At 49.0% G+C, this 27,829-nt stretch overlaps 1 protein-coding gene across 1 annotated transcript in view; it reads right to left on the bottom strand.

Annotated features, from left to right (window-relative positions):
* pik3cd (phosphatidylinositol-4,5-bisphosphate 3-kinase, catalytic subunit delta) overlaps positions 1-27,829 on the bottom strand; it is a 260,207-nt gene that overhangs the window by 12,798 nt on the left and 219,580 nt on the right. Inside the window, exons 15-22 of the mRNA XM_085967370.1 lie at positions 25,301-25,468; positions 14,705-14,826; positions 13,167-13,310; positions 12,902-13,001; positions 8,083-8,261; positions 4,723-4,832; positions 3,712-3,790; positions 1,893-2,060 (exon numbers count right to left, since the gene is read on the bottom strand). Of these exons, the coding sequence (XP_085823496.1) occupies positions 1,893-2,060; positions 3,712-3,790; positions 4,723-4,832; positions 8,083-8,261; positions 12,902-13,001; positions 13,167-13,310; positions 14,705-14,826; positions 25,301-25,468 (1,070 nt within the window). The remainder of the gene's footprint in view (positions 1-1,892; positions 2,061-3,711; positions 3,791-4,722; positions 4,833-8,082; positions 8,262-12,901; positions 13,002-13,166; positions 13,311-14,704; positions 14,827-25,300; positions 25,469-27,829) is intronic.

Below are 27,829 nucleotides of genomic sequence, written 5' to 3'. Positions count from 1 at the left end.
ACATTACGTTTAGTGCTTTCAGTAACAAACGAATAAATCTGTTCCAGACGTGTTGCAAAATCATCGGGACTAAACTTTCAGGAATTCTAAATATTCCAAACAGTCGGGTGAACAATCCGAGTGTTGTTACGATTTTACTTTTAGTTTCAGCATGAAATTCCACAATTCCCTGAAAGGCAAACTAAAACCAGTTTGACGGTCGTGCTTACTGACGCAATTACCTCCCGAGGTTATCCACTTGACAAATGTTTCATTAACGTAAATAACAACAACTTGTATTTATATAGCGCCTTTAACATAGTAAAACGTCCCAAGGCGCTGCTCAGGTGCGTAACCAAACAAAATCTGACACCAAGCCACATAAGGATAAATTAGGGCAGGTGACCAAAAGTTTGGTCAAAGAGGTAGGTTTTAAGGAGCGTCTTAAAGGAGGAAAGAGAGGTAGCGAGGCGGAGAGGTTTAGGGAGGGAATTCCAGAGCTTAGGGCCCAGGCAACAGAAGGCACGGCCACCAATGGTTGAGCGATTATAATCAGGGATGCTCAAGAGGGCAGAACTAGAGGAGCTCAGCTATCTAGGGGGGTTGTGGGGCTGAAGGAGATTACAGAGATAGGGAGGGGCGAGGCCATGGAGGGATTTGAAAACAAGGATGAAAATTTTAAAAATCGAGGCGTTGCTTAACCGGGAGCCAATGTAGGTCAGCGAGCGCAGGGGTGATGGGCGAACGGGACTTGGTGCGAGTTAGGACACGGGCAGCCGAGTTTTGGATGACCTCATGTTTATGGAGGGTAGAACGTGGGAGGCTGGCCAGGAGTGCGCTTGAATAGTCAAGTCTAGAGGTAGAATCTAAACTATTTTTTTTGCAGTGTTCAGTGAATTAAAGCATCATGAATGGAAGTTCAGCGTTAACACAGAGCATTATCTGCTCCAGCCTCTTCAAAAAGGTCTGTACAGTACCAGGAGAACATAAGGACATAAGAAATAGGAGCAGGAGGAGGCCATTCGGCCCCTCAAGCCTGCTCCGCCATTCAGTGAGGTCATGGCTGATCTTTGACCTCAACTCCACTTTCCTGCCTCCACTCCACATCCCTCGATTCCCCTGGAGTCCAAAAATCTATCGATCTCTGCCTTGGATAAACAGCACGGTGGCATAGTGGTTAGCACTGTTGCCTCACAGCGCCAGGGACCCGGGTTCAAATCCGGCCTCGGGTGACTGTCTGTGTGGAGTTTGCACATTCTCCCCGTGTTTGCGTGGGTTTTCTCCGGGTGCTCCGGTTTCCCCCCACAGTCCAAAGATGTGCGGGTTAGGTTGATTGGCCATGATAAAAAAATTGGCCTTTAGTGTTAGGGGGGATTAAATACGTGGGGTTACGGGGATAGGGCTTGGGTGGGATGGTTGTCGGTGTAGGGACCGGGTGCTAGGGTTTGGATGATCAGCCATGATCTCGTTGAATGGCGGAGCAGGCTCGAAGGGCCGAATGGCCTACTCCTGCTCCTATCTTCTATGTTTCTATGTTTCTATGAGCCTCCACAGCCCCCTGGGGTAGAGAATTCCAAAGATTCACCACCCTCCGAGTGAAGAAATTTCTCCTCATCTCAGTCCTAAATGGCCGACCCCTTATCCTGAGACTGAGGGGAAACAAGAGAGATTAAAAAGAAGAAAAACTGCTGCAAGTACGCAGCAGGTCACTCACTATCTGCAAGAGAACAAAGGGTTAACGTCTCAGGTAGCGCCGTACACCTGAACCCTGCAGAAAAGCCCGCCCAGCACGTTAAGTGTCTTTACTCTTTCAGATACTGACGAACCCTGGCGTGCATTTCTGGCATTTTCTGTTCAGCATGAAGAATCCTAAAGGTCCTAAATTATGATGGGCGCTTCTCTTCACTGCTTACCCCGGGTTCTTCGATTTTAACCAGTTTAGCAGAGCGTCCTTGTTAAAAGCTGCAGTAGCTGCCATATTGCTTTTATTGAGCTGAATGTTTGCAATTGTTTCTGCGTGCGAGACCACCTCGATCACTCCAGTCTTGTCTCCGGTGGAAAGACAGGCATAGGGAATCATCCTGCAAGGAAAAAGAATGGACATGTCCTGAACATCTTCTGTAAGCCATATTTTCAACAACTCGACAACATGCCACTTGTGAGGTTTCATCGACATTGAAAGGTGCATCCCAAATTATTTCTGCCCGTGGGGCTGACAGTTTTGTGCCTAAACTCTGGTTGGTTTGAGAATTTAAAAGGTTAGTAACTGAGATGCTTCAGATTTTCCAATAACAAGGTCATTTGAAGCATTTTAAATGTACCACAAATCACACCTTTGAGGCTGTTGAAAGGCACTCTTTATATATATATCACAATGATATATATAAAAACATATATATATTCTCAGATGTCTTTGCTACTCCCACACATTACTTCATGTATGGAGGATGTTCTGCCCCATCAGCCAACAAGTCCTGCACCAATTCCTTCTGTAAAATAAAGATTGGCACAATAGTTTTTCGCCTGCTCCCACCGCACGCTCCAGAATCTCACCAGGTGCTGCAGAGCACTATTTACAGTCAACACAACTGAGCAAATATTCTCGTCTGCACTGTTTTTAAAATAAGTGGGTTTACGCTCAAGTAATGCACATAGGAATGTTGCACTCTGTGTTAAAAGTTTCAGTCGGTACACTTCTATAACAAAATGCTGAAACCCTCATCTAAAATCCATCAATTTAAACGTGGTTTCATGTGCAATTGGTATTCCGATCTGACTGTCAAAGATGCTGAGCATTAACTATACAGAACGATTCTTAAATCAATGTATTCTGTATCCCAGTTTAACTTTTTCATTTTAATATTTCTGAAATAAAGCAATTTCTTTTTTTATTAAATTATTGTCAGACTGGGTCCTCTTGCGCCTTTTCTCTATCTTAAAGGTGCTATGTAAATGCAATTTGTTGTTAATGGTTGGCTTTGATATTGATTTGAATTATAACTCATCCTTGGACTGATGTTCAATATTTCAACAGAAGCTGCCCTGCACTTAATTGCCTAGATGGGGATGTTATACCATTTAAATTCAGCCTTTGGATGAGAGTATTGAAATAATGATCTTTTCCCACAGCAAGGTCTGAGACGCGAGTTCAAATCCCACCACGGCAGCTGGGGAATAATTAAATTCAGTTAATTAAATAAATCAGGAATAAAAAGCTAGTGTCAGTAATGGTGACCATGAAACTATCGGTTTGTCCTAAAAACCCAACTGGTTCACTAATGTCCTTTAGGGAAGGAAATCTGCCGCCCTTACCCGGTCTGGCCTATATGTGACTCCAGACCCACAGCAATGTGGTTGACTCTTAACTGCCCTCTGAAATGGCCTAGCGAGACACTCAGTTGTAACAAACCACTACGACAAAGTCACCACAAGGACTGCAGCGGTTCAAGAAGGTGGATTAAGGGCAATTGGGGATGGGCAATAAATGCTGGCCTTGGCAGCGGCGCCCACATCCCGTAAATGAATAAATTAGAAAAACATGAGCCTTAATTGGCTTGGCAGCAAGAATTTAACTAATTTATGACATGGTCTCTCTATGGAATGGTGTAGGCCAGATAATGATACCGTTTGATGTATTGCTCTCACTTCCAAGTGGGATTAGTTTAGGTTCCGTCTGTATAACAATACAATTTGAAGAGAGCTCTGGAAAAGTGGTCAGAAGTGCTTTATTACCTATAGTCCAGACCCTGTTTCTTCCACAGAACATCCATTAGCTGAATCATCTGAATTGTCAACATGTCCTGTCGAAGGTCTATGGTAAGAAAAAGAATTACAGTAAGATCTTTGGAATTCTCTACCCCAAAGGGCTGTGGATGCTCAGTCGTTGAGTATATTCAAGGCTGAGCGCGATAGATTTTTGGACTTTAGGGGAATCAAGAGATATGGGGATCGGGCGGGAAAGTGGAGTTGAGGTCGATGATCAGCCATGATCTTATTGAATGGCGGAGCAGGCTCGAGGGGCCGAATGGCCGACTCCTGCTCCTAGTTCTTATGTTCTCATAGTGTTTGAGTGGCAGTGCCACAAGCGAGTTGTTACGGGTTGGCATCACGAGAGAATACAGAACCAAAGAAACCTCCGCACCAAGGGCAGGTCTTCCTGTCACCCCAAAACACGACCTCTGACCATGTCAGACTGACCCCAATGCTCAGGGGCAGCCCTCAACATGGTACTCGCGATGTTAGCTCTTCACTTGTTGATGCTCCACGATGTTTGGAGGCGGTCAAGGTCAGGAGATTACCATGGTTACAGCAGACCATCAGTGACTGGGTGATTAAGCAGGTCGTTTGTCTTTGAAGTAACACTTAGCTGAACCTACTCCTGAATTTTGCCGGTTAACAGAGATTTCCGGTTATTTAGGTGCCGGTAAATCGAGAGTTTCCTGGTATAAATGATTTTGATTTCACAGGTTACTGTGTACACACAAGGTTTGCCCAGCGCTCCCAGTGGGGAGCTACACATGCAGGGAGCGCGGTTTAAACAGGCGGGGCTGCAATGTTGTGCCTCCATCTCCAACCATGTCGTAGCTCTATCTCCGAGCGCAGGGTGGGATTGTGGAATTAACCCACCGTAGGAGAGGTTAAGTGAAGTTACTATTATATTTTATTATGTTCACTATCATGTATTCCATAACACAGAAGCATAAAAATTAAAACAAAATTATAGGCATACAACGCTTGCCGTACCATCTCCATTCTTGAATATGATACCCATGGGATTCCCATCAGATCTCTGATTCTTGTAAACAATCCACAGTGGTTTCATTTTGGAATCCATAAACTTGCATTTCTCCACCCTGAAAAGGTCAATAAGAAACTGACTGAAATAAATCACTGATTTGGCTAATTTGAGTCAATAACTTGAGAAATATGTCCAGTGAACTTCACAGCATTGGATGTAAAATTCACCACAAAACTCATTTTTGGCCGCCAAAGATTTTTGCAAATGAAAATTCTTTTCTACAGTGTTGGTGACTAGCCCGTCATAGTCTCCTGTTAGGGAGGGAGTTCCAGGATTTTGACCCAGCGACGATGAAGGAACGGCCGATATATTTCCAAGTCAGGATGGTGTGTGACTTGGAGGGGAACTTAGAGGTGGTGGTGTTCCCATGCGCCTGCTGCCCTTGTCCTTCTAGGTGGAAGAGGTCGCGGGTTTGGGAGGTGCTGTCGAAGAAGCCTTGGCAAGTTGCTGCAGTGTATCTTGTACATGGTACACACTGCAGCCACGGTGCGCCGGTGGTGGAGAGAGTGAATGTTTAAGGTGGTGAATGGGGTGCCAATCAAGTGGGCTGCTTTGACCTGAATGGTGTCGAGCTTCTTGAGTGTTGTTGGAGCTGCACTCATCCAGGCCAGTGGAGAGTATTCCATCACACTCCTTACTTGTGCCTTGTAGATGGTGGAAAGGCTTTGGGGAGTCAGGAGGTGAGACACTCGCCGCAGAATACCCAGTCTCTGACCTGCTCTTGTAGACACAGTGTTGTCTCAGATTGCTTTAGCTTTGCTGGCATGACCTAAACTTCTTCCATTGGCCAATTTCCCTCTCCTGAAGGCACCGAGTCCCTTGTTGGGATATGGTACCACAGGAGCCCGTCACTCTTTAATAGCTCGGCCAGTGGCCAACGTTCATCGGTGAACCTTGATATTGAGTGCAGGCAAACTGATCGACAGTGTCCTCACCCGAACACCAGCTACTTGTACTTACAGTGAAATTTGCTAGATAAGCAAGAACCCTGGCTGATTTTGCCATCTCTAACTCAAGGGAATGGTGGCCACATTGAGGGCGTGATCTTGCCAGCCCTGGGGAGGTGGGACTGCCAGGAAAATGGCAGAATCTGGGGGCGGGTGCCCAACCTGCCACCAACCCGCCTCCGTGCCATCTTGCCAGGGGGCGGGAAGGGGATTACAGCCACCTCATTGCCTGTTAACAGGTAGTTAAGAGGATTATCCCAATTTTACCCACACAAGCACGGGCTTCCCGAAGGCTGCGAACCCTGCCAGGGTCACCGAGGCGAGCAGTGGGTCTGCGGGGGTCGGAGGGGTGCAAAAGTGTGCTGTGAAGGTAAGTGATGGGTGCAAGTGTGGAGAGGTGAGTATGTGAGGTAAGTGGAAAGTGTTAGAAAAAGTTTACTTACCTTTGTTTCTTCCTGCAGGCTTCAATCGGTGGGGATGTGCAGAGTCTCGCACCTCCGCGGCAGAGATGACAGATGGCTGCTGCATTCTCCAATGCAACAACCATCTAATTTCTGCTAAAGAAAGAGGTTTGAGGAGTCTTGAATTCAAGAACTCATCAAACTACAGAGAATGTCAGTGTTTGACAGCTTCACAGAGCTGTCAAACATAGATACATAGATACATAGAAGATAGGAGCAGGAGTAGGCCATTCGGCCCTTCGTGCCTGCTCCGCCATTCGATGAGATCATGGCTGATCCTTTAATTCAGTATCCCGTCCCCGCCTTCTCTCCGTAACCCTTAACCCCTTTTGCCCGTAGAAATATATCTAATTCCCTCTTAAATATATTTAATGAGCTGGCGTACACTGCCCTCTGTGGCAATGAGTTCCACAGGTTCACCACTCTCTGAGTGAAGAAATTCCCCCTCATCTCTGTCCTAAATGGTTTAGCCCTTATCCTTAAATTATGTCCTCTAGTTCTGTTCTCACCCGCCAAGGGAAACATTCCTTCTGCATCCAGTCTGTCTAGACCTGTCAGAATTTTATACACTTCTATGAGGTCCCCTCTCAATCTTCTAAACTCCAGTGTGTACATCCCTAAACTACATAGTCTCTCCTCATAGGTCATTCCCGCCATTCCTGGTATCAGCCTGGTGAATCGCCGCTGCACCCCCTCCATGGCAAGAACATCCTTCCTCAGATGAGGCGACCAAAACTGTACACAGTACTCGAGGTGTGGTCTCACCAGTGCCCTGTACAGCTGCAGCAAGGTATCCCTGTTCCTGTATTCTAACCCTTTTGCTATGAAGGCCAGCATACCGTTTGCCTTCTTGACCGCCTGTTGCACCTGCATGCTCGCCTTCAGTGACTGGTGTACAAGAACACCCAGGTCTCTCTGTACTTCCCCCTCTCCCAATCTATTGCCATTTAAATAATAATTTGCCCTCCCGTTCCTGCACCCAAGGTGGATAACTTCGCACTTGTCCACATTATAGTGCATCTGCCATTTATCCGCCCAATCGCCCAGTCTATCCAAATCGCTCTGGAGCTTCCTGGTCTCTTCCTCTGAGCCCACCCCCCCTCCTAGTTTAGTGTCGTCTGCAAATTTGGAAATGCTGCATCCGACTCCCTGATCCAGGTCATTAATGTAAATTGTGAACAGCTGGGGGCCCAGGACAGATCCCTGTGGTACCCCACTTGTTACTGCCTGCCATTCAGAAAATGAGCCGTTTATTCCAACTCTCTGTTTTCTATCTGACAGCCAGTTCCCTATCCACGCCAAAACTTTCCCCTTTATCCCATGAGCCTCAATTTTCCATGCTAATCTTTTATGTGGGACCTTATCGAAGGCCTTTTGGAAGTCCAGGTACACCACATCTACAATGACAATTCATCTGTCAAATATTTTTGACAGATGAGACGTCATATGCTGACGTTCTCTGTAACCAGCTTCCCCTTAATTGGCCTGCTAAGCCCGCTGGGCGGGCTCAACAAGGTCAATCAAGGGAAAATAGCGTGGGTTGGTCACAAATCAATGGAGGTGGGACATCGACCAGACAAGCAGCAATCCCGCCTCCAACACGCCCCCATTGACAAAATCGCCCCCCCGAGTGTCCTTACCACTCCTCCAACTCTGAGCAACCAATTCAGCACAGATCAGGAATCAATCATGAGGTGTTCCAAAGCCATATGGCTCAGAAACAGTGTTTTTACTTTCAGGTTATTGGCAACAGCTGACCCATGAAATTTCTCATTGTAACAAAAATCCATTCTAAGCTCTGACCTTTACTACAGTTGCACATTTTGTTTATAGTAGGCCTGCACTCAGGACAAGCTGCTAATATCTCCTGGCTAACTCTCCTATTAGCTCTACGTACCAGAGTTCTGTGAGGAGGTTACAGGGATTCAAGGGACAATAGAGGTTCGAAAGAGCTTCCATGTAAGTCTCTTGTCTCATGAACAGGTGCATGGCTTCTTTTGTTTTTGGTTTGGTTGTCTTCAGGGAGCTGGACTTCACAAAGTCATTTAAGGCTTTCATTTTCTTAAGCGCTTCACACTGCAAAAGAATACAGTGATAGACTGATTTAGTGAACGGCTGAATTAATGTAATATCTATTTTATTAAAGTGCAAGATTGAGAACGACCACAAAGAATCCTAACAGTCACACACGCACAGTCCAACAACACTCAAGAAGCTCGACACCATCCAGGACAAAGCAGCCCGCTTGATTGGCACCCCGTCCACCACCTTAAACACTCACTCCCTCCACCACCGGTGTACCGTGGCTGCAGTGTGTACCATCTACAAAATGCACTGCAGCAACTCGCCAAGGCTTCTTCGGCAGCACCTCCCAAACCCACGACCTCTTCCACCTAGAAGGACAAGGGCAGCAGGCGCATGGGAACACCACCACCTCCAAGTTCCCCTCCAAGTCACACACACCATCCTGACTTAGAAGTATATCACCGTTCCTTCATCGTCGCCAGGTCAAAATCCTGGAACTCTCTCCCTAACAGCACTGTGGGAGCACCTTCACCACACGGACTGCAGCGGTTCAAGAAGGCGGCTCACCACCACCTTCTCAAGGGCAATTAGGGATGGGCAATAAATGCTGGCCTTGCCAGCGACGCCCACATCCCTGGAATGAATTTTTAAAAAATACACTGGACTAGGAATGAAGCCTGGAAAGTTTGCCATCCTGGAGGCTCCGGCCTCAGGTACGTGATGTGTAACAGGCTCCACCTGGAGGCTCCGGCCTCAGGTACGTGGTGTGTAACAGGCTCCACCTGGAGGCTCCGGCCTCAGGTACGTGGTGTGTAACAGGCTCCACCTGGAGGCTCCGGCCTCAGGTACGTGGTGTGTAACAGGCTCCACCTGGAGGCTCCGGCCTCAGGTACGTGGTGTGTAACAGGCTCCACCTGGAGGCTCCGGCCTCAGGTACGTGGTGTGTAACAGGCTCCACCTGGAGGCTCCGGCCTCAGGTACGTGGTGTGTAACAGGCTCCACCTGGAGGCTCCGGCCTCAGGTACGTGGTGTGTAACAGGCTCCACCTGGAGGCTCCGGCCTCAGGTACGTGGTGTGTAACAGGCTCCACCTGGAGGCTCTGGCCTCTGGTACGTGGTGTGTAACAGGCTCCACCTGGAGGCTCCGGCCTCAGGTACGTGGTGTGTAACAGGCTCCACCTGGAGGCTCCGGCCTCGGGTACGTGGTGTGTAACAGGCTCCACCTGGAGGCTCCGGCCTCGGGTACGTGATGTGTAACAGGCTCCACCTGGAGTCTCCGGCCTCGGGTACGTGATGTGTAACAGGCTCCACCTGGAGGCTCCGGCCTCGGGTACGTGATGTGTAACAGGCTCCACCTGGAGGCTCCGGCCTCGGGTACGTGATGTGTAACAGGCTCCACCTGGAGGCTCCGGCCTCGGGTACGTGATGTGTAACAGGCTCCACCTGGAGGCTCCGGCCTCGGGTACGTGGTGTGTAACAGGCTCCACCTGGAGGCTCCGGCCTCGGGTACGTGGTGTGTAACAGGCTCCACCTGGAGGCTCCGGCCTCGGGTACGTGGTGTGTAACAGGCTCCACCTGGAGGCTCCGGCCTCGGGTACGTGGTGTGTAACAGGCTCCACCTGGAGGCTCCGGCCTCGGGTACGTGATGTGTAACAGGCTCCACCTGGAGGCTCCGGCCTCGGGTACGTGATGTGTAACAGGCTCCACCTGGAGGCTCCGGCCTCGGGTACGTGATGTGTAACAGGCTCCACCTGGAGGCTCCGGCCTCGGGTACGTGATGTGTAACAGGCTCCACCTGGAGGCTCCGGCCTCGGGTACGTGATGTGTAACAGGCTCCAACTGGAGGCTCCGGCCTCGGGTACGTGGCGTGTAACAGGCTCCACCTGGAGGCTCCGGCCTCAGGTACGTGGCGTGTAACAGGCTCCACCTGGAGGCTCCGGCCTCAGGTACGTGGCGCGTAACAGGCTCCACCTGGAGGCTCCGGCCTCAGGTACGTGACGTGTAACAGGCTCCACCTGGAGGCTCCGGCCTCAGGTACGTGACGTGTATCAGGCTCCACCTGGAGGCTCCGGCCTCAGGTACGTGGTGTGTAACAGGCTCCACCTGGAGGCTCCGGCCTCAGGTACGTGGTGTGTAACAGGCTCCACCTGGAGGCTCCGGCCTCAGGTACGTGGTGTGTAACAGGCTCCACCTGGAGGCTCCGGCCTCAGGTACGTGGTGTGTAACAGGCTCCACCTGGAGGCTCCGGCCTCAGGTACGTGACGTGTAACAGGCTCCACCTGGAGGCTCCGGCCTCAGGTACGTGGTGTGTAACAGGCTCCACCTGGAGGCTCCGGCCTCAGGTACGTGATGTGCTGCAGGCTCCACCTGGAGGCTCCGGCCTCAGGTACGTGGTGTGTAACAGGCTCCACCTGGAGGCTCCGGCCTCAGGTATGTGGTGTGTAACAGGCTCCACCTGGAGGCTCCGGCCTCAGGTACGTGATGTGTAACAGGCTCCACCTGGAGGCTCCGGCCTCAGGTACGTGATGTGCTGCAGGCTCCACCTGGAGGCTCCGGCCTCCGGTACGTGATGTGTAACAGGCTCCACCTGGAGGCTCCGGCCTCAGGTACGTGATGTGCTGCAGGCTCCACCTGGAGGCTCCGGCCTCAGGTACGTGGTGTGTAACAGGCTCCACCTGGAGGCTCCGGCCTCGGGTACGTGATGTGTAACAGGCTCCACCTGGAGGCTCCGGCCTCGGGTACGTGGTGTGCTGCAGGCTCCACCTGGAGGCTCCGGCCTCGGGTACGTGATGTGCTGCAGGCTCCACCTGGAGGCTCCGGCCTCGGGTACGTGGTGTGCTGCAGGCTCCACCTGGAGGCTCCGGCCTCAGGTACGTGGTGTGTAACAGGCTCCACCTGGAGGCTCCGGCCTCAGGTACGTGACGTGTATCAGGCTCCACCTGGAGGCTCCGGCCTCAGGTACGTGGTGTGTAACAGGCTCCACCTGGAGGCTCCGGCCTCAGGTACGTGGTGTGTAACAGGCTCCACCTGGAGGCTCCGGCCTCAGGTACGTGACGTGTAACAGGCTCCACCTGGAGGCTCCGGCCTCAGGTACGTGGTGTGCTGCAGGCTCCACCTGGAGGCTCCGGCCTCGGGTACGTGATGTGCTGCAGGCGCGCCGCTCCAATAACACCGATTGAATCGAGGCCATGAAAACACTGGTCTCCAAGCGTGTCATGTGAAGCTTTATTGGGGCTGCCACTGAGCACATAGCAGAAAACGCTCCGAGTCACCATCGCGCTCAGATCTATCAGCACGAAAAGTTCCAGGACTCCCTTTTAGCTTTTACAGGGAGCAGAAGCGATGACCTCAAAGATGAAGCAAAATCTTTATATCTGGTGTCAGTGCCCTGGGTCAGGCACAATACGTTTCAAGGCCAAACTCTCTTACCTTCCCCACAACCAAGTACCCTTCCCCCACTAACGACAGTTTAGGATCAAGCTTCTGATTGAGTAAATCTACACATGAATGTGTAATGCACTCAAACTACAACCACATATCTGTATACAGGCAGTAGCTCACTTTTTTAAATTTATGGGTGAAAATAGGGGACATGGGAATATAGTCCGAGTATGTCAAGCAGTCATAAGTGGACTTCAACCGATCAAAAGTTCTTTTCTTTTAACTCATCATCCTGCTTTTGGGATTTCTGAGTGAGCCTATTCCTGGTCTTCCCATCTTGTGGATTAATTGCTTTTGTGATGCAGTTTTTAAACAAAAGTCTTGCTCAAATCTAAATCTATCACCTCCTCAAACTTTCTGTTGACAACAAGGTCGGTCATTTTGCTCAAAGAGTTCCAGTAAAGTTTTCAGACACGACCTCCCTCCTAGAATCCACGCCAACATATGTCAGCTGTGGCTCAGTGGGCAGCACTCCCTCGCCTCGGAGTCAGAAGGTTGTGGGTTCAAGTCCCACTCCAGGGACTTGAGCACAAAAATCTAGGCTGATACTCCCAGTGCAGTGCTGAGGGAGCGCTGCACTGTCTGAGGCGTCGTCTTTCGGATGAGACGTTAAACCGAGACCCCCGTCTGCTCTCTCAGGTGGACGTAAAAGATCCCATGGCACTATTTCGAAGAAGAGCAGGGGAGTTACCCCCGGTGTCCTGGCCAATATTTATCCCTCAATCAACATCACTAACATTATCACATTGTTGTTTGTGGGAGCTTGCTGTTTGTGGGAGCTTGCTGTGTATAAATTGACTGCCGCGTTTCCCACATTGCAACAGTGACTACACTTCAAACAGTACTTCATTGGCTGTAAAGCGCTTTGAGACGACCGGTGGTCGTGAAAGGCGCTATAGAAATGCAAGTCTTTCTTTTAACTGCTTGCCATACTGTACGACCTAGGTGTTTCATTATCCTGTCTTTACTGCACGCCTTGGAACAGTTCACAACAGAAGTTGAGCTCACTGGCTTGTAGCTTCCTGTATCGTCCAGACGACCTTTCTTTTTTAAAGTTACGTTAGCTACTTTTCAATTTGTTTTATTTAAGTAGGGGCTTAGTGCAAAAGAATAATGGACAATCAGTCCCGTCCCCCCCGCACCCCCCAGCCCAGCCCAGCCCCGCCAAGAGCAGTCAGCCGCATCACACAACCACTCGCTCTCAAAATGCTTAACGGCCTGAATTACTGGCCCAGCCACGCCTCTGCTCACCTGTTTCAGCAGGGACTTCATGTGGTAGTTAGTCCCTCGGCAGTACGCCTCCAGAATTAATCCAAATCGTAGTGATACTGCTGGAAAATGCATTTCTGACCTGACACAATAAAATAAAATGGGATTCATCATCAGAATGATTAACATAGCTTAAAGGTGCACCCCTGACAACTGCAGACATTAACGAGGTGGGAATCAAGCCCATTATTGTTCACCCATCGTCAGGGTTTAAGGACACCGTGTATAAATGTATTGGGTTCTTTACCTGAGGTGCCAGAACAGGAAGTGTCCTATTTTTTTGTTGGTCAGCGCCCTGTCCAATAGGAAGGTTGTTAGTTCAGCGTCCAGGTAGGGCTCGCATTTCAGCACTTGCACCAGCTGCGGCAGATACTGGAAGAGCTCTTCCTCACTGCGGGGCAAAGGGAAAACAGCAAAAAAACAAGAAAGGATTGTTCAAGCAAATATAGAAAGTGAAACCTAAAACCCTCGAAGATTATTGACATGAATCTTGTCATTCATGTGGAAATGACATGAAATAATACTGGGCAGCCTGCTGGTGGCGCTGTCCAGGGAGAGTATAAATACTCGGGCACGGGCCCAGCTTGCTCAGGACATTCTTTAACAGGAACTAGTGAAGGACACAACTAGACCTCCATGTTGTAAAACAGTTGATTAAAGCTTTGTTTAACGCTTAGACCAAGTGCCTAGTAGTTTTCTTACGTCAATTATCGTAAACTCGATTACAGTAAAATTCTTGCAACATTATAACATTTCCTACATTACACTTTAAAAAGTACGTCATTGGCTATAAAGCGCTTTGGGACGTCCGGTGGTCATGAAAGGCATACGAACATACAAATTAGGAGCAGGAGTCGGCCACTCGGCCCCTCGAGCCTGCTCCGCCATTCAATAAGATCATGGCTGATCCGATTACTCCACATTCTGGCCTAACCCCGATAACCTTTCACCCCCTTGCTTATCAAGAATCTATCTAACTCTGCCTTAAAAATATTCAAAGACTCTGCTTCCACTGCCCTCTGAGGAAGAGAGTTCCAAAGACTCACGACCCTCTGAGAAAAAATTTCTCCTCATCTCTGTCTTAAATGGGCGACCCCTTATTTTTAAACAGTGACCCCATAGTTCTAGATTCTCCCACATGAGGAAACATCCTCTCCACATCCACTGACATGAATCAGTCATTCATGAAAGAAAGACTTATGAAATAATACTGAGTGGCCTACGGGTGGCGCTGTCCAGGGAGAGTATAAATACTCGGGCACGGGCCCAGCTTGCGCAGGACATTCTTAATAGGAACTAGTGAAGGACACAACTAGACCTCCATGTTGTAAAACAGTTGATTAAAGCTTTGTTTAACGCTTAGACCAAGTGCCTAGTAGTTTTCTTACGTCATCCACCCTTTCAAGACCCCTCAGGATCTTATATGTTTCAATCAAGTCACCTCTTATTCTTCTAAACTCCAGCGGATACAAGCCTAGCCTGCCCAACCTTTCCTCATAAGACAACCCGCCCATTCCAGGTATTAGTCTAGTAAACCTTCTCTGAACTGCTTCCAATGCATTTACATCCTTCCTTAAATAAGGAGACCAATATAAATATTGGTGCTATAGAAATGCAAGTCTTTCTTTCTTTCTTTCTTTCCATTAACGAGACAATCTGTTTTACCAGAACAAATCCAATTGGACAAATATCTTTGGAAATAAGCTAACCTTCTTGCAAATGGGTCCACTTTTTGTTCACGAAGGGCTCAGCTTTAAGTCGCTTGTTTTCCCAACCCCTACATACCTCAGCTTCTTTAAACAGTTTATTGCCAGCGAGCGGACGTAGCGACTGGGGAAGCTGTAGTCCAGAAGCTCCAGTGCGTTTAGTGCAGGCAGTTCTTTCCATGACTGCAGGAGGTATATCATCTGCAAAATAAAATCAACTTGTGCTGCAGTTACATGGTTAATGCACGCGAGCGCACCCACATTATATCACTGCATCAGCTCACTGTCCATTAACTGTATTGAGTCGAAGTATCATCCAATCTAAACAAAGTGGAGTCCCTGCTTGCCACACTGAACACTGCATTGGCCAATCACCCTCTACGTCTGTACCTTACAAGCGTCAATCAGCTTCTGCACACTGGAAACTTCAATCATAGAGGTTTATGGCACAGAAGGAGGCCATTCGGCCCATCGTGTCTGTGCCGGTCAAAAAAGAGCTCTCCAGCCTAATCCCACTTTCCAGCTCTTGGTCCGTAGCCCTGTAGGTTACAGCATCCCAAGTGCACATCCAAGTACTTTTTAAATGCGATGAGGGTTTCTGCCTCTACCACCTTTTCAGGCAGTGAGTTCCAGACCCCCGCCACCCTCTGGGTGAAAAATGTTCCTCTCAACTCCCCTCTAATCCTTCTACCAATTACTTTAAATCAATGCCCCCTGGTTATTGACCCCTCTGCTAAGGGAAATAGATCCTTCCTATCCACTCGGTCTAGGCCCCTCATAATTTTATATACTTGTAAAATATATTTTGCACAATACCCTTCTTGTAATTATTTCCAGTTAATATTGAAGTGTTAATCTGCGAGGTCTGAACAAATTTCAGTCCTCAAATGGTTAAGCACTGGCAGTGCAGCAGAGTGCTCCATCGACCAGCAGACTGCTGACTCGGAGCCCAGTGTTAATTGCTTTTAACTTCAGCTCGTGGAGAGAGAGAGAGCGAGCGAACAGGAAGGCTGCTTAGGACAGATATCCAGCAGACAGAAAGCTTCTGCTACCCAGGTGAAAACTACAGGTGAAGCTAATTGCCATTGATGCTGTGTAACACACATAGGACCATCGGGCCAGGAGGAGGCCATTCGGCCCCTCGAGCCTGCTCCGCCATTCAATGAGATCATGGCTGATCTGCGACCTAACTCCATATACCCGCCTTTGGCCCATATCCCTTAATACCTTTGGTTAACAGAAATCTATCAATCCCAGACTTAAAATTAACAATTGATCTAGCATCAATTGCCGTTTGCGGAAGAGTTCCAAACTTCTACCACCCTTTGTGTGTAGAAGTGTTTCCTAATTTCACTCCTGAAAGGTCTCGCTCTAATTTTTAGACGATGCCCCCTAGTCCTAGAATCCCCAACCAGCGGAAATAGTTTCTCTCTATCTACCCTATCTGCTCCCCTTACTACAGGAAACTCTCTGGTATCCGGCACCAACGGGACCGGGATGGTGCCGGTTGATTAAAAATTCCGGATGACGGAGAGGGTTATCTACCGAGGCTACTTTTAATAAACAAAGAGTCAGACTCCTGTTCACAGAAATCACAGAAACCCCACAGTGCAGATAGAGGCCATTTCGGCCCATCGAGCCTGCACCGACACATATCCCACCCGATCCCTGTAACCCCTACACCAACACATATCCCACCCTATCCCCGTAACCCCACGCATTTAATCCCCCTAACACTAAGGGTCAATTTATCATAGCCAATCAACCTAACCCGCACATCTTTGGACTGTGGGAGGAAACCGGAGCACCCGGAGGAAACCCACGCAAACACGGGGAGAATGTGCAAACTCCACACAGACAGTCACCCGAGGCCGGATTCGAACCCGGGTCTCTGGCGCTGTGAGGCAACTGTGCTAACCACTATGCCACCGTGCTGTTATTGAGGTGTTCGGACTTCCGACAGCGCCAAGAAGCCAAGTAGTGGCAGTTTGGAGAACTACCCCCACTGACTAACTCGGCCACTGCGGGAGACTCGGACTCGGACTTGGCAACAATTCCGGTTATTGAGGTGTTGTTTTCGGAGTGAGAATTTTGCCGGTTAATAGAGAATTCCGGATATTTAGGTGCCGTTTAAACGAGAGTTTCCTGTATCTTGAAAACTTCGATCAGATCACCCCTTAACCTTCTAAATTCTAGGGAATACAACCCTAGTTTGTGTAACCTCTCCTCGTAACTTAACCCTTGAAGCTCCATTGATTGGACTGCAATAACAGTCACTAGAAATGCTGGTTACAGACAATACAGGGTTCGTGTTTCTCAAAACAACAGAGCTCACTTTATCAATGTAGTGGCCACAGCCTTTTCACTTTCACAAAGAGAGAGAGAAAATGAAAAAGAGAGCGTGACACGGGGAAGAGAGCAAGAGACTGACAAACACACACAAAGGTAGCGAGAGATCGACTCATGTATACACACATTGAACAATAAGTATGAAGAAAAGGCATTATATTTAATTTGCTGTACATAAACCTCAAGCCTGACTTCAATCTGTCCTCCTGCTGAGTGAGAAAGTTTACCCCATAATTTTTAAAAAAGTGAGCAGGCTCTTTTTGAAGTGATTTTCAACATTCAAATGATGGCCTGAGTGAATATTAAGTGTGAGCAGCCTTTCCTTTTCCTTTTTAAGCTTCAAAGTGGTTTAAACTCACTGACCACAAGTGTATCTGCACATTTTCCTTCTTTCAAATCCTGAAAACAAACTGAAATGCTCACACAAGTGTCAGCCGTGGCTCAGTGGGCAGCACCCTCGCCTCTGGGTCAGAAGGTTGTGGGTTCAAGTTCCCACTCCAGAGACTTGAGCACAAAAATCTAGGCTGACTCTCCAGTGCAGTACTGAGGGAGTGCCGCACCGTCGGAGGTGTCGTCTTTCGGACGAGACGTTAAAACCGAGGTCACTGTCTGCTCTCTCGGGTGGATGTAAAATATCCCCACGGCAGGCGAAGAAAAGCAGGGGAATTATCCTCTGTGTCCCGGGCCAATATTAATCCCTCAATCAACACAACAAAAATGGATTATCTGGTCATTATCACATTGCTGTTGGTGGGAGCTTGCTGTGCGCAAATTGGCTGCCGCATTTCCTACATTACAACAGTGACTACACTTCAAAAAGTACTTCATTGGCTGCATCTTTGGAATTCTCTGCCCCAGAGGGTTGTGGATGCTGAGTCGTTGAGTATATTCAAGGCTGAGGTAGACTCTAGGGGAATCGAGGGATATGGGGATAGTGCAGGAAAGTGGAGTTGAGGTCGATGATCAGCCATGATCTTATTGAATGGTGGAGCAGGCTCGAGGGGGCCGTATGGCCGACTCCTGCTCCTGGCTCTTATGTTGTGAATTTTCATTACCATATAAAAAAAATATGGAAGGTCTAATCTTCCTAACTTGTGCAGCTGCTGCGTGGCCCAGGCATCAATACAACAACTGTTATAGGTGCATCCTGTGGGTGGAATCAGGTGCAGGGTTTATAATTAAACTCTATAATAATGGAACCTGCGCTAAAGGATCCTGAATTCTCTAAAGAATTTTTATTGCTATTATGCCAAGCTCATTAGCCCGGATTACCTACAGTTGCACCTCTGTTCTTCAAAAGGAATAAAGTCGGTTCGTTAGGCATTCTAAGGACAACAGCCAGCTCGCAAAATGTCATTAAATGTCCGCCCAGCTCATATTGCAGATATACTTTTCTGGCTTTCATATGGAATTACCACAAGTCCCCCCCCCCCAACGGCTTTGAGGGTATATGTGCCATGTGGTGTGGTCCTAACTATCTGGAAACAGAGGGCCCCACATTCGATGACTGGTCTGTGCTGAGATCGCTGCAGCGGATGGGACGTTACAATCTGCCTCGGCCTTTCTGAACTAGGGAGAGAAAAGAAACAAACCCAAAAAAATCAGCCAGGTTTCCTGCTCCTAATTAGCATCCAGTGAGTCCGACTGGAACGTGAGCCTGTGTGGATATTTGAGGACGACAACAGGGAGTTAGGTTAGAAGCCAACCTGAGAGACAAATAAAGGATCTCGGGACATGTCCATGCCCTTACAAAACACGGCCACTTTCCATTTGTACAACAGGTCTAAAAGGATGTCCCTCAGTCACCGCGCCATCACGTCCAAGTCTCACACGGGATGAGGCGGCTCCACGACTCAAAGTTTGTAGAGTTTGACTCCAAGACTATTAGCTGGGATGGATTCTGCTGCCCGGAGTCTAGACTCTTACAGGGATTGGTCACTTGGGTGAGGTATCAGAGAACTGCTGGTGACCATGGAAACCATACTTGTGTAAACGAGGGTGAATGCCGGGGCAAGAAATGAAATAAAAACACTAAAAAAAGCACAATTTACAGGCTCAATGCCCCATTACATATCGATTGTTGATGTTCTTGTATCTTCACACTTTTCCCTTGGAGGACAGGGTGAATTGTGGAAAGATTCACAGGCTGAATAACAGTCTAAGAGGTCCGCAATGTGAATGCTCCTTCCATTCCCATCTTTATACCGCCACCAGTAACTTGTATTAATACAGCACCTTTAGCATAGTAAAACATCCCAAGGTGTTTCACAGGAGCGTTACCAAACAAAATTTAACACTTAAGGAGATATTAGAAGATGTAAGAAGAAGGGAAGACTTGGTCAAAGAAGTAGGTTTTAAGGCGCGTCTTAAAGGAGGAGAGAGGTACACAGGATTACATAGGATATACGGCACAGAAACAGGCCATTCGGCCCAACCAGTCCATGCCGGTGTTTATGCTCCACTCGAGCCTCCTCCCGTCTTTCCTCATCTAAATCTATCAGCGTAACCCTCTACTCCCTTCTCCCTCATATGCTTGTCCAGCCTCCCCTTAAATGCATCTCTACCATTCGCCTCAACCACTCCCTGTGGTAGCGAGTTCCACATTCTCACCACTCTCTGGGTAAAGAAGTTTCTTCTCAATTCCCTCTTGGATTTCTTGTTGACTATCTTATATTGATGGCCTCTAGTTATGCTCTTCCCCACAAGTGGAAACATTCTCTCTGTATCCACTCTATCAAAACCCTTCATAATTTTAAAGACCTCTATTAGGTCACCCCTCAGCCTTTTATCAAGAGAAAAGAGACCCAGCTTGTTCATCCTTTCCTGATATGTATACCCTCGCATTTCTGGTATCATCCTTGTAAATCTTCTCTGCACCCTCTCCAGTGCCTCTATATCCTTTTTATAATATGGTGACCAGAACTGTACGCAGTGTGTGGTCTAACCAAGGTTCGATACAGGTTTAGCATAACCTCCCTACTTTTCAATTCTATCCCTCTAGAAATAAACCCTAGTGCTTGGTTTGCTTTTATTATGGCCTTGCTAACCTGTGTCGCAACTTTTAGTGATTTGTGTATTTGTACTCCGAGATCCCTTTGTTCCTCTACCCCACCTAGACTTGCACCCTCCAAGTGATAAGTGACCTCCTTATTCTTCCTACCAAGATGTAAAATACCTCACATTTATCTGTGTTGAACTTCATTTGCCAATTATATGCCCATTCTGCAAGTTTAGAGAGGTGGAGAGGTTAAGGGAGGGAATTCCAGAGCTTAGGGCCTCAGCGGCTGAAGGCACGGCCGCCAATGGCGGAGCGATTAAAATCGGGGATGCACAAGAGGCCAGAAATGGAGGAGCGCAGAGATCTCGGGGTGGGGGGGGAGGTTGTAGGGCTGGAGGAGGTTACAGAGATAGGGAGGGGCGAGGGCCATGGAGGGATTTGAAAACAAGGGCGTGAATTTTAAAATCGAGGCATGGCCGGACCGGGAGCCAATACAGGTCAGTGATAAGGTGGTTAATCCTTTACGGCGGGAGGGTTTTATGGGCTCCCACACCCCATATGATGAGATGGGGGGGGAGGCCACCTACACTCACTCGAGTATCCTGCTGGATGTCAACCATGAATGCCAAGCCGGAGCTCCGGCCTCCGCTCGTCGGGACTGTCTGGAGTGGGGGTTCGAACCCTGCGCCTTCGGACTCGGAGCTGGGAATGCCACCACTAAGTCAAAGGCCAAGTCCCCACATATTGGTACGTCTGCCATCTTCCCCCCGTCATCGATTTACCTCGCAGAAAGCAATCCCCAATGTGCGCGCCTGTTATCTTATGACTGTCGAGGAGAAAAATCTATTAAAAAAATAAATAAAAAATCACGAAGCAGTCATTCCCGACCTCCAGTAATTACGTAAAGCACATTCCGGGAAAGCAGCCCAGTTTGTAACCCCCATCTCGAGCAGGCAGCAAATAGTGACTGCCAATAACTTGTGACTAAGAAGAAAATGTGTGTGGGAAGGTTAGAAGTGAGAATATCGGAGCAGATAACAGCCGTTTTTTACTGGAAATTGGATTCTAACTCGGCCAGGACAAACAAAAAAAAAGAAACTGTTTTTCTCCAGAGTTTGCCCGCTCAGCCAGGTCCACTTTATGTTCAACATTTGCAGCCTGTGTCTGCAAGGTTCTAACGCTGAAAACACCTCCAACAACTTGTATTGACAATGAATGGACTCACAGCGCCCTGGACCACTTCAGGCCCATGCACCGCCCGAGGGGGTGGCGGTGGGGGGGGGGCGCGGTTGTTGGGGTAGTATAAGAAACATCCCAGTAGACACACTGGAGGACCATCTAAATCCAGCTGAAAATTAACTGCCTGAAGAGGTTACTTTAACAGGTGATCAGAGAGGTTCAGTCTGTGCAGAATCAATACAGTGTTCACTCCTGACAGCACCTCATACAGCCACACATCTTCTCACAGTCCCCATAGCCACGTTGCTAAGGCCGTCTGATGGTGTGCTGCTAAACTACCCAGGCCATAAGGTCTCCGAATCCATCTCTGGCCTGAGCTGAATTAGCTGATCGCAGCTGAGGCAGGAGTCAGGGATCAACAATCAGTGTCCCCGGGGAAATTAGCCAAAGATTCAGCTCCTTTATCCAGTGACCCCCTGCTACATTCGGAGATACTGGACGAGGCTAGGGGCTGGGATCACTCTTAGTGGTAATTCGTCGATGGTCAAATAGCCTGACGCCACTCATTATCTAGATTCATCTCATTAAAACATACAAGTTTCTCAGGGTAGATGCGGAGTGTCTAGAACTAGGGGGATAGTCTCAGGATGAAGGGTCGGCCACTTAAGACTGAGATGAGGAGGAATTTCTTCACTCAGAGGGTTGAGAGTCTTTGGACTTCTCTGCCCCAGAGGGCTGTGGATGCTGAGTCATTGGCCTAGAAATTCAGTGGCGCCCCGTTTGGGGCACCAGCCTCGCCAGGGCGCTAAAAGTAGCGCCCTGGAAGCAGTCGCGGCCGCCCGCCGGAAATTGACTTTGCGCGCCCCAGAGGGAAGCGCGGCGCTACTGGAGGCGCCCCGCATCCCTCTTGGGGCGCTGCAACTCAATATCGCTGCGCAACGTGCCGCAGCGCCACACGCTATGGCACGGCGCGCTGCGGTACTGCAGGCCTTCCTCCCCTTCCTAAAGGGGAGGGGCCTGCTGCAGCACGATCGAAGATTGCGAGTTCCGGCAAAAGAGCCCGGCACCGAGGAGAAGTGCCGGGCCCTTGGAGCACAGCTGGCACTCCGCGGGGGTGGGGGGGCTCAGGAGGCTGGGGACGGCGGCGCGGAGAGGTGCTGGCAGGCGGCCAGCAAAAAAAATGGCCGCCCCGCGCCTCAACTGCCGCAGGTAGGCCCCCCTGAACCGGTCGCAAATAGCGACCGGCGTTAAAGCAGGGGGGCGCAACTAAATTTCGTGATCGGGGCGGTAGCGGGGCGCTGCGCACACCGATGACGTCATCGGTAGCGGCGCAGCGCTAACGGCTAGCGCCACCATTAGCGTCCCGCTAAATTTACTGGGAGGCGTGGCCAGTGGCTTCCGACCCACTTAGCGCCCTCTTAAGGCGCTAACGGGTGGCGCAGCCCACTGAATTTCTAGGCCATTGAGTATATTCAAGGCTGAGATCGATAGATTTTTGGACTCTAGGGGGAATCGAGGGATATGGGGATCGGGCGGGAAAGTGGAGTTGAGGTCGAAGATCAGCCGTGATCTTATTGAATGGTGGAACAGGCTCGAGGGGCCATGTGGCCTACTCCTGCTCCTAATTCTTATGTAGATTCGCATGTGGTGATTGGCCGTGTGTGTGGTAGGGCTACTGGCAACTACGGAACTGTAAGTCAGCGTGAATCAGCGCCCACAGAAGATGAGAGAGGAGAACACTGGGAGGAGAAAACAATCATTTTTTTGAAAGAAACAAAAACCCTGCAGATTCTCTCATGTCACAGGAAGCAATAGCGTACATGTTGATATGTACATCAATTTTGATACGTAGATCAGTAAAATGTACTGCGTAGTCCTTCCCAAAAGAAAACAGTGGAAGAGAAAGAACTGACGTATATTATGCTGGCCGACTGCCCAAGTAGCTCGATCTCTCTCCCTAACAGAATGCAGGTCTGGCCCAGAAAGCTGGCAGAGGAATCTGGCACTTCTCAGCAGTCTCGGAACTGAATGGTCTGGATTGAGGATTGGCTGTTTGAGGACGCATTGCATCTGTGCCCTACATGAAACAGGGACGAAGAATTAAAGCTGCTAATTAAGCCCAATACGCACCTCATCAAAGACTGTCTTCATTCATGACAAATTCTCTATTGACAGCTGAGTTCTACTGTACATTAAACAGGACGGTTTTTCGAGCGCAGAGGGGGAAAAAAAGGTCACACAATCCTTTTTCCTGCGATGCGCGTCCCCCCCCTGTTGTACATTTCCATCTTTTCCCTTTCTTGGAAATCTGGATAACCCCTTCTCAGGAAGCATAGGGTGAGCACGCTTGGTCATTTGGGACTGTTTGCTTCATCTTCCATCTGTTTGTGCAGGATAAGGCCCCGGAGATTGTTAGTCTGTCACACCCACAGCTGCTCAATGTGGAGACAGGACCCCCATCGAGGGAGGGGCCTTTCGCCTCTGCCTGTCTTGAGATTCAGACACGAGCACACTCACTGAAAGCAATCTGCCTGTGCATGTTTTTCAACTCTGTTGTATTTTGGGGGATTTTATTAAACAAATTGTTTTGTAAAAAGATAAGACATTTTTTGAGGGTACAATGAACAAATTTAAAATGGGTAACGCTTGCAAAAAAACTCACTCACACACACACAAGATTGCAGTACAAGTTCCCTTTTAAGACTTGATCCTATTTCTCATTCCTTTTTAATTCCCAGTATTAGGCAGTATTTATTGCTCGTCCCGAGTTGCCCTCAAGTCATTAAGAGTCAGTCACACATGGTGCAACTGGAGTCACATGTAGAACAGACCAAGTAGGAATGGTAGGTTCCCTTCCCTGGAGTGGAGTTTGAGTTTTCATGGTCATTTTCTGGTGCCAGCCCCTCAAAAGGACCAGATTTATTTAATTCATGTCACAGTCGCTAGGCGACCGTACCCAGATTAACCCATCCCATCAGTTCCATTCCGATTAGAATCACAATGACAAGTGGACGGATGGTTTTTGCAGTGATGCGCAGACCCTGAATTGAGAGAAGGTGTCAGCACAATGACCCCCTGGGCTGATTTGGACCGCTGGTGGCAGGGCAGGCCACAGAACGGTTGATGCTGTGTGGAACCATCGTCCAAGGCGGACTCAGCAACTGCACAAATCCCAAGTCCAACAACCCCCCCCCCGCTGCTCTTTGTCACACCCGACTCGAGCAGAAGTACAGAGCAGCTGTGGTGAAAGATGGTTTAAAATGTCCGTGAGGACGTTGCCCTCGAACATGAACAGGAGCTCATGTCACAGAATCATAGAATAGTACAGCACAGGAGGAAGCCATTTGGCCCATCGAGTCTGCGCCGGCTATTTCGAAGAGCAATCCAGTTAGTCCCACTCCCCCCGCTCTTTCCCCATATCCCTGCAATTTTTCTCCTTTAAGTATTTATCCAAATCCCTTTTGAAGGCTGCTATTGAATCTGTGTCCACCGCCCTATCAGACAGCACGTTCCAAATCCTAACCACTCGTTGCATAAAATCGTTTCTCCTCCTGTCGCCTCTGGTTCTTTTGCCAATCACCTTAAATCTGTGCCCTCTGGTTACCGACCCTTCAGCCACTGGAAACAGTTTCTCTTTATTTACTCTCTCTAAATCCTTCGTGATTTTAAACACCTCTATCAAATCTCCTCTTAGCCTTCTCTGCTCCAAGGAGAACAATCCCAGCTTCTCCAGTCTATCCACACAACTGTAATCTCTTATCCCTGGAACCATTCGAATAAATCTCTTCTGTAAGCTCTCCAAAGCCTACACGTCCTTCCTAAAGTGCGGAGCCCAGAACTGGACACAGACCTCATTTACTCTAGTGGGTTGAATCAGGCTGCGTGATATTGGTAATGTTCAGTTAAATGCATTCCCGTGAAATCCCTCGGTTCGGTATTTTAACAAAGGCACAAAAACCATCTGAAGTAAAAGTGAGCACTTAAAAAAAAAAAAAAAAAAGTAGCAAAGGAATTTCACACAAATGTAACTCGTTTGTCGCAAATACCACCCAGCGCGATTCCGTCCCCAAACACGCCGCACGTCTGCCGGCGCAACCCAGAGGGCCTGGTGCTGGCTCAGGGAGAGGGGCTCTCACCTCAGCTTCTTACCTGAGTAACGTCTTCATGCTTGTTCCACTTTGTGATCGACAGCAGCTTAGTGAGGGCGTCGGGGAACTGGTCACGCACTTCGTATCTTAGCGTCCAGACGAGGTCCTTCTCGTCTTCAAAAAACTCGGTGCACGCTTTGCGTTCCATGATCTCCTTCAATTGCTGTTGCTGCACGGAGGTTTCAGAGAACACAATTATCCAGGGCTTTCAGCAAACATATTCTCTATATTTGTCTCTTTTCACAAGGCTGTCAGTAGGAGTTTCAAAAAAAATGTATGACATGAATCAGTCATTCATAAAAGAAAGACTTATGAAATGATACTGAGCGGCCTGCGGGTGATGCTGTCCAGGGAGAGTATAAATACTCGGGCACGGGCCCAGCTTGCGCAGGGACATTCTTAACAGGAACTAGTGAAGGACACAACTAGACCTCCATGTTGTAAAACAGTTGATTAAAGCTTTGTTTAACGCTTAGACCGAGTGCCTAGTAGTTTTCTTACGTCAAGGTATCTGCAGCATTATCGGATGCAAAATACATTACAAATATTCTTCGGGAGAGGGCTGAGTGAACAGCCCGACCACCCAATCATCTTCACAGCATCCATTGTTCAAGTGCTGTTGTCGCCATGGGAATAATGAGTAATGACGGGGAGAGCTACAAAACAGTGATTGCATCAAATAATACACCATTTAATTCATTTCTGCTCCTGTGGTTTGAGACGGCTCCTCATAGCTCTGGGAATAAAGCACAGTGCGAAAACAATGGGAGCACGAGAGGGGAAACACCGGCTGGTGATGTCTGAGCCAGACAGCAGCCTAACGGGACTGATTACTGTGGTTTTCACAATATTCTGCTGCTCAGCGGATTATGGCACACAGGCTGCAGGTCACCAGCAAGTGGTTCATGTGTCACAGGAGAGTAATAATGAGCATAGCACGGGAGAGTGACAGTGAGCATAGCGCGGGAGAGTAACAGTGAGCATAGCGCGGGAGAGTAACGGTGAGCATAGCGCGGGAGAGTAACGACGAGTACAGCGCGGGAGAGTAACAGTGAGCATATCGAGGGAGAGTAACAGTGAGCATAGCGCGGGAGAGTAACAGTGAGCATAGCGCGGGAGAGTAACAGTGAGCATATCGAGGGAGAGTAACAGTGAGCATAGTGCGGGAGAGTAACAGTGAGCATAGCGCGGGAGAGTAACAGTGAGCATAGTGCGGGAGAGTAACGAGTATAGCGCGGGAGAGTAACAGTGAGCAGAGCGCGAGAGAGTAACAGTGAGCATAGCGCGGGAGAGTAACAGTGAGCGTAGTGCGGGAGAGTAACAGTGAGCATAGCGCGGGAGAGTAACAGTGAGCATAGCGCGGGAGAGTAACAGTGAGCATAGCGCGGGAGAGTAACAGTGAGCATAGCGCGGGAGAGTAACAGTGAGCATATCGAGGGAGAGTAACATTGAGCATAGCGCGGGAGAGTAACAGTGAGCATATCGAGGGAGAGTAACAGTGAGCATAGTGCGGGAGAGTAACAGTGAACATATCGAGGGAGAGTAACAGTGAGCATAGCGCGGGAGAGTAACAGTGAGCATAGCGCGGGAGAGTAACAGTGAGCATAGCGCGGGAGAGTAACAGTGAGCACAGCGCGGGAGAGTAACAGTGAGCATAGCGCGGGAGAGTAAGAGTGAGCATAGCGCGGGAGAGTAACAACGAGTATAGCGCGCGGGAGAGTAACAGTGAGCATAGCGTGGGAGAGTAACAACGAGTATAGCGCGCGGGAGAGTAACTGCGAGCATAGCGCGGGAGAGTAACAGTGAGCATATCGAGGGAGAGTAACAGTGAGCATAGCGCGGGAGAGTAACAGTGAGCATAGCGCGGGAGAGTAACAGTGAGCACAGCGTGGGAGAGTAACAGTGAGCACAGCGCGGGAGAGTAACAGTGAGCATAGCGCGGGAGAGTAACAGTGAGCATAGCGCGGGAGAGTAACAGTGAGCATATCGAGGGAGAGTAACAGTGAGCACAGCGCGGGAGAGTAACAGTGAGTATAGCGCGGGAGAGTAACAGTGAGCATATCGAGGGAGAGTAACAGTGAGCATATCGAGGGAGAGTAACAGTGAGTATAGCGCGGGAGAGTAACAGTGAGCATATCGAGGGAGAGTAACAGTGAGCATATCGAGGGAGAGTAACAGTGAGCATAGCGCGGGAGAGTAACAGGGAGTATAGCATGGGAGAGTAACAGTGAGTATAGCGCGGGAGAGTAACAGTGAGTATAGCACGGGAGAGTAACAGTGAGTATAGCGTGGGAGAGTAACAGTGAGTATAGCGCGGGAGAGTAACAGTGAGCATATCGAGGGAGAGTAACAGTGAGCACAGCGCGGGAGAGTAACAGTGAGCATAGCGCGGGAGAGTAACAGTGAGCATATCGAGGGAGAGTAACAGTGAGCATATCGAGGGAGAATAACTGAGCATAGCGCAGGAGAGTAACAGTGAGTATAGCGCGGGAGAGTAACAGTGAGCATATCGAGGGAGAGTAACAGTGAG

Source organism: Somniosus microcephalus, chromosome 25 (genome assembly GCF_052327205.1).
Source record: "Somniosus microcephalus isolate GS21.2 chromosome 25, FLI_Smic_1.0, whole genome shotgun sequence".
In the NCBI taxonomy this organism is placed as follows: domain Eukaryota; kingdom Metazoa; phylum Chordata; class Chondrichthyes; order Squaliformes; family Somniosidae; genus Somniosus; species Somniosus microcephalus.
Note: the sequence above shows the minus strand (reverse complement) of the source record. Positions and strands in the feature narration are given on the sequence as shown.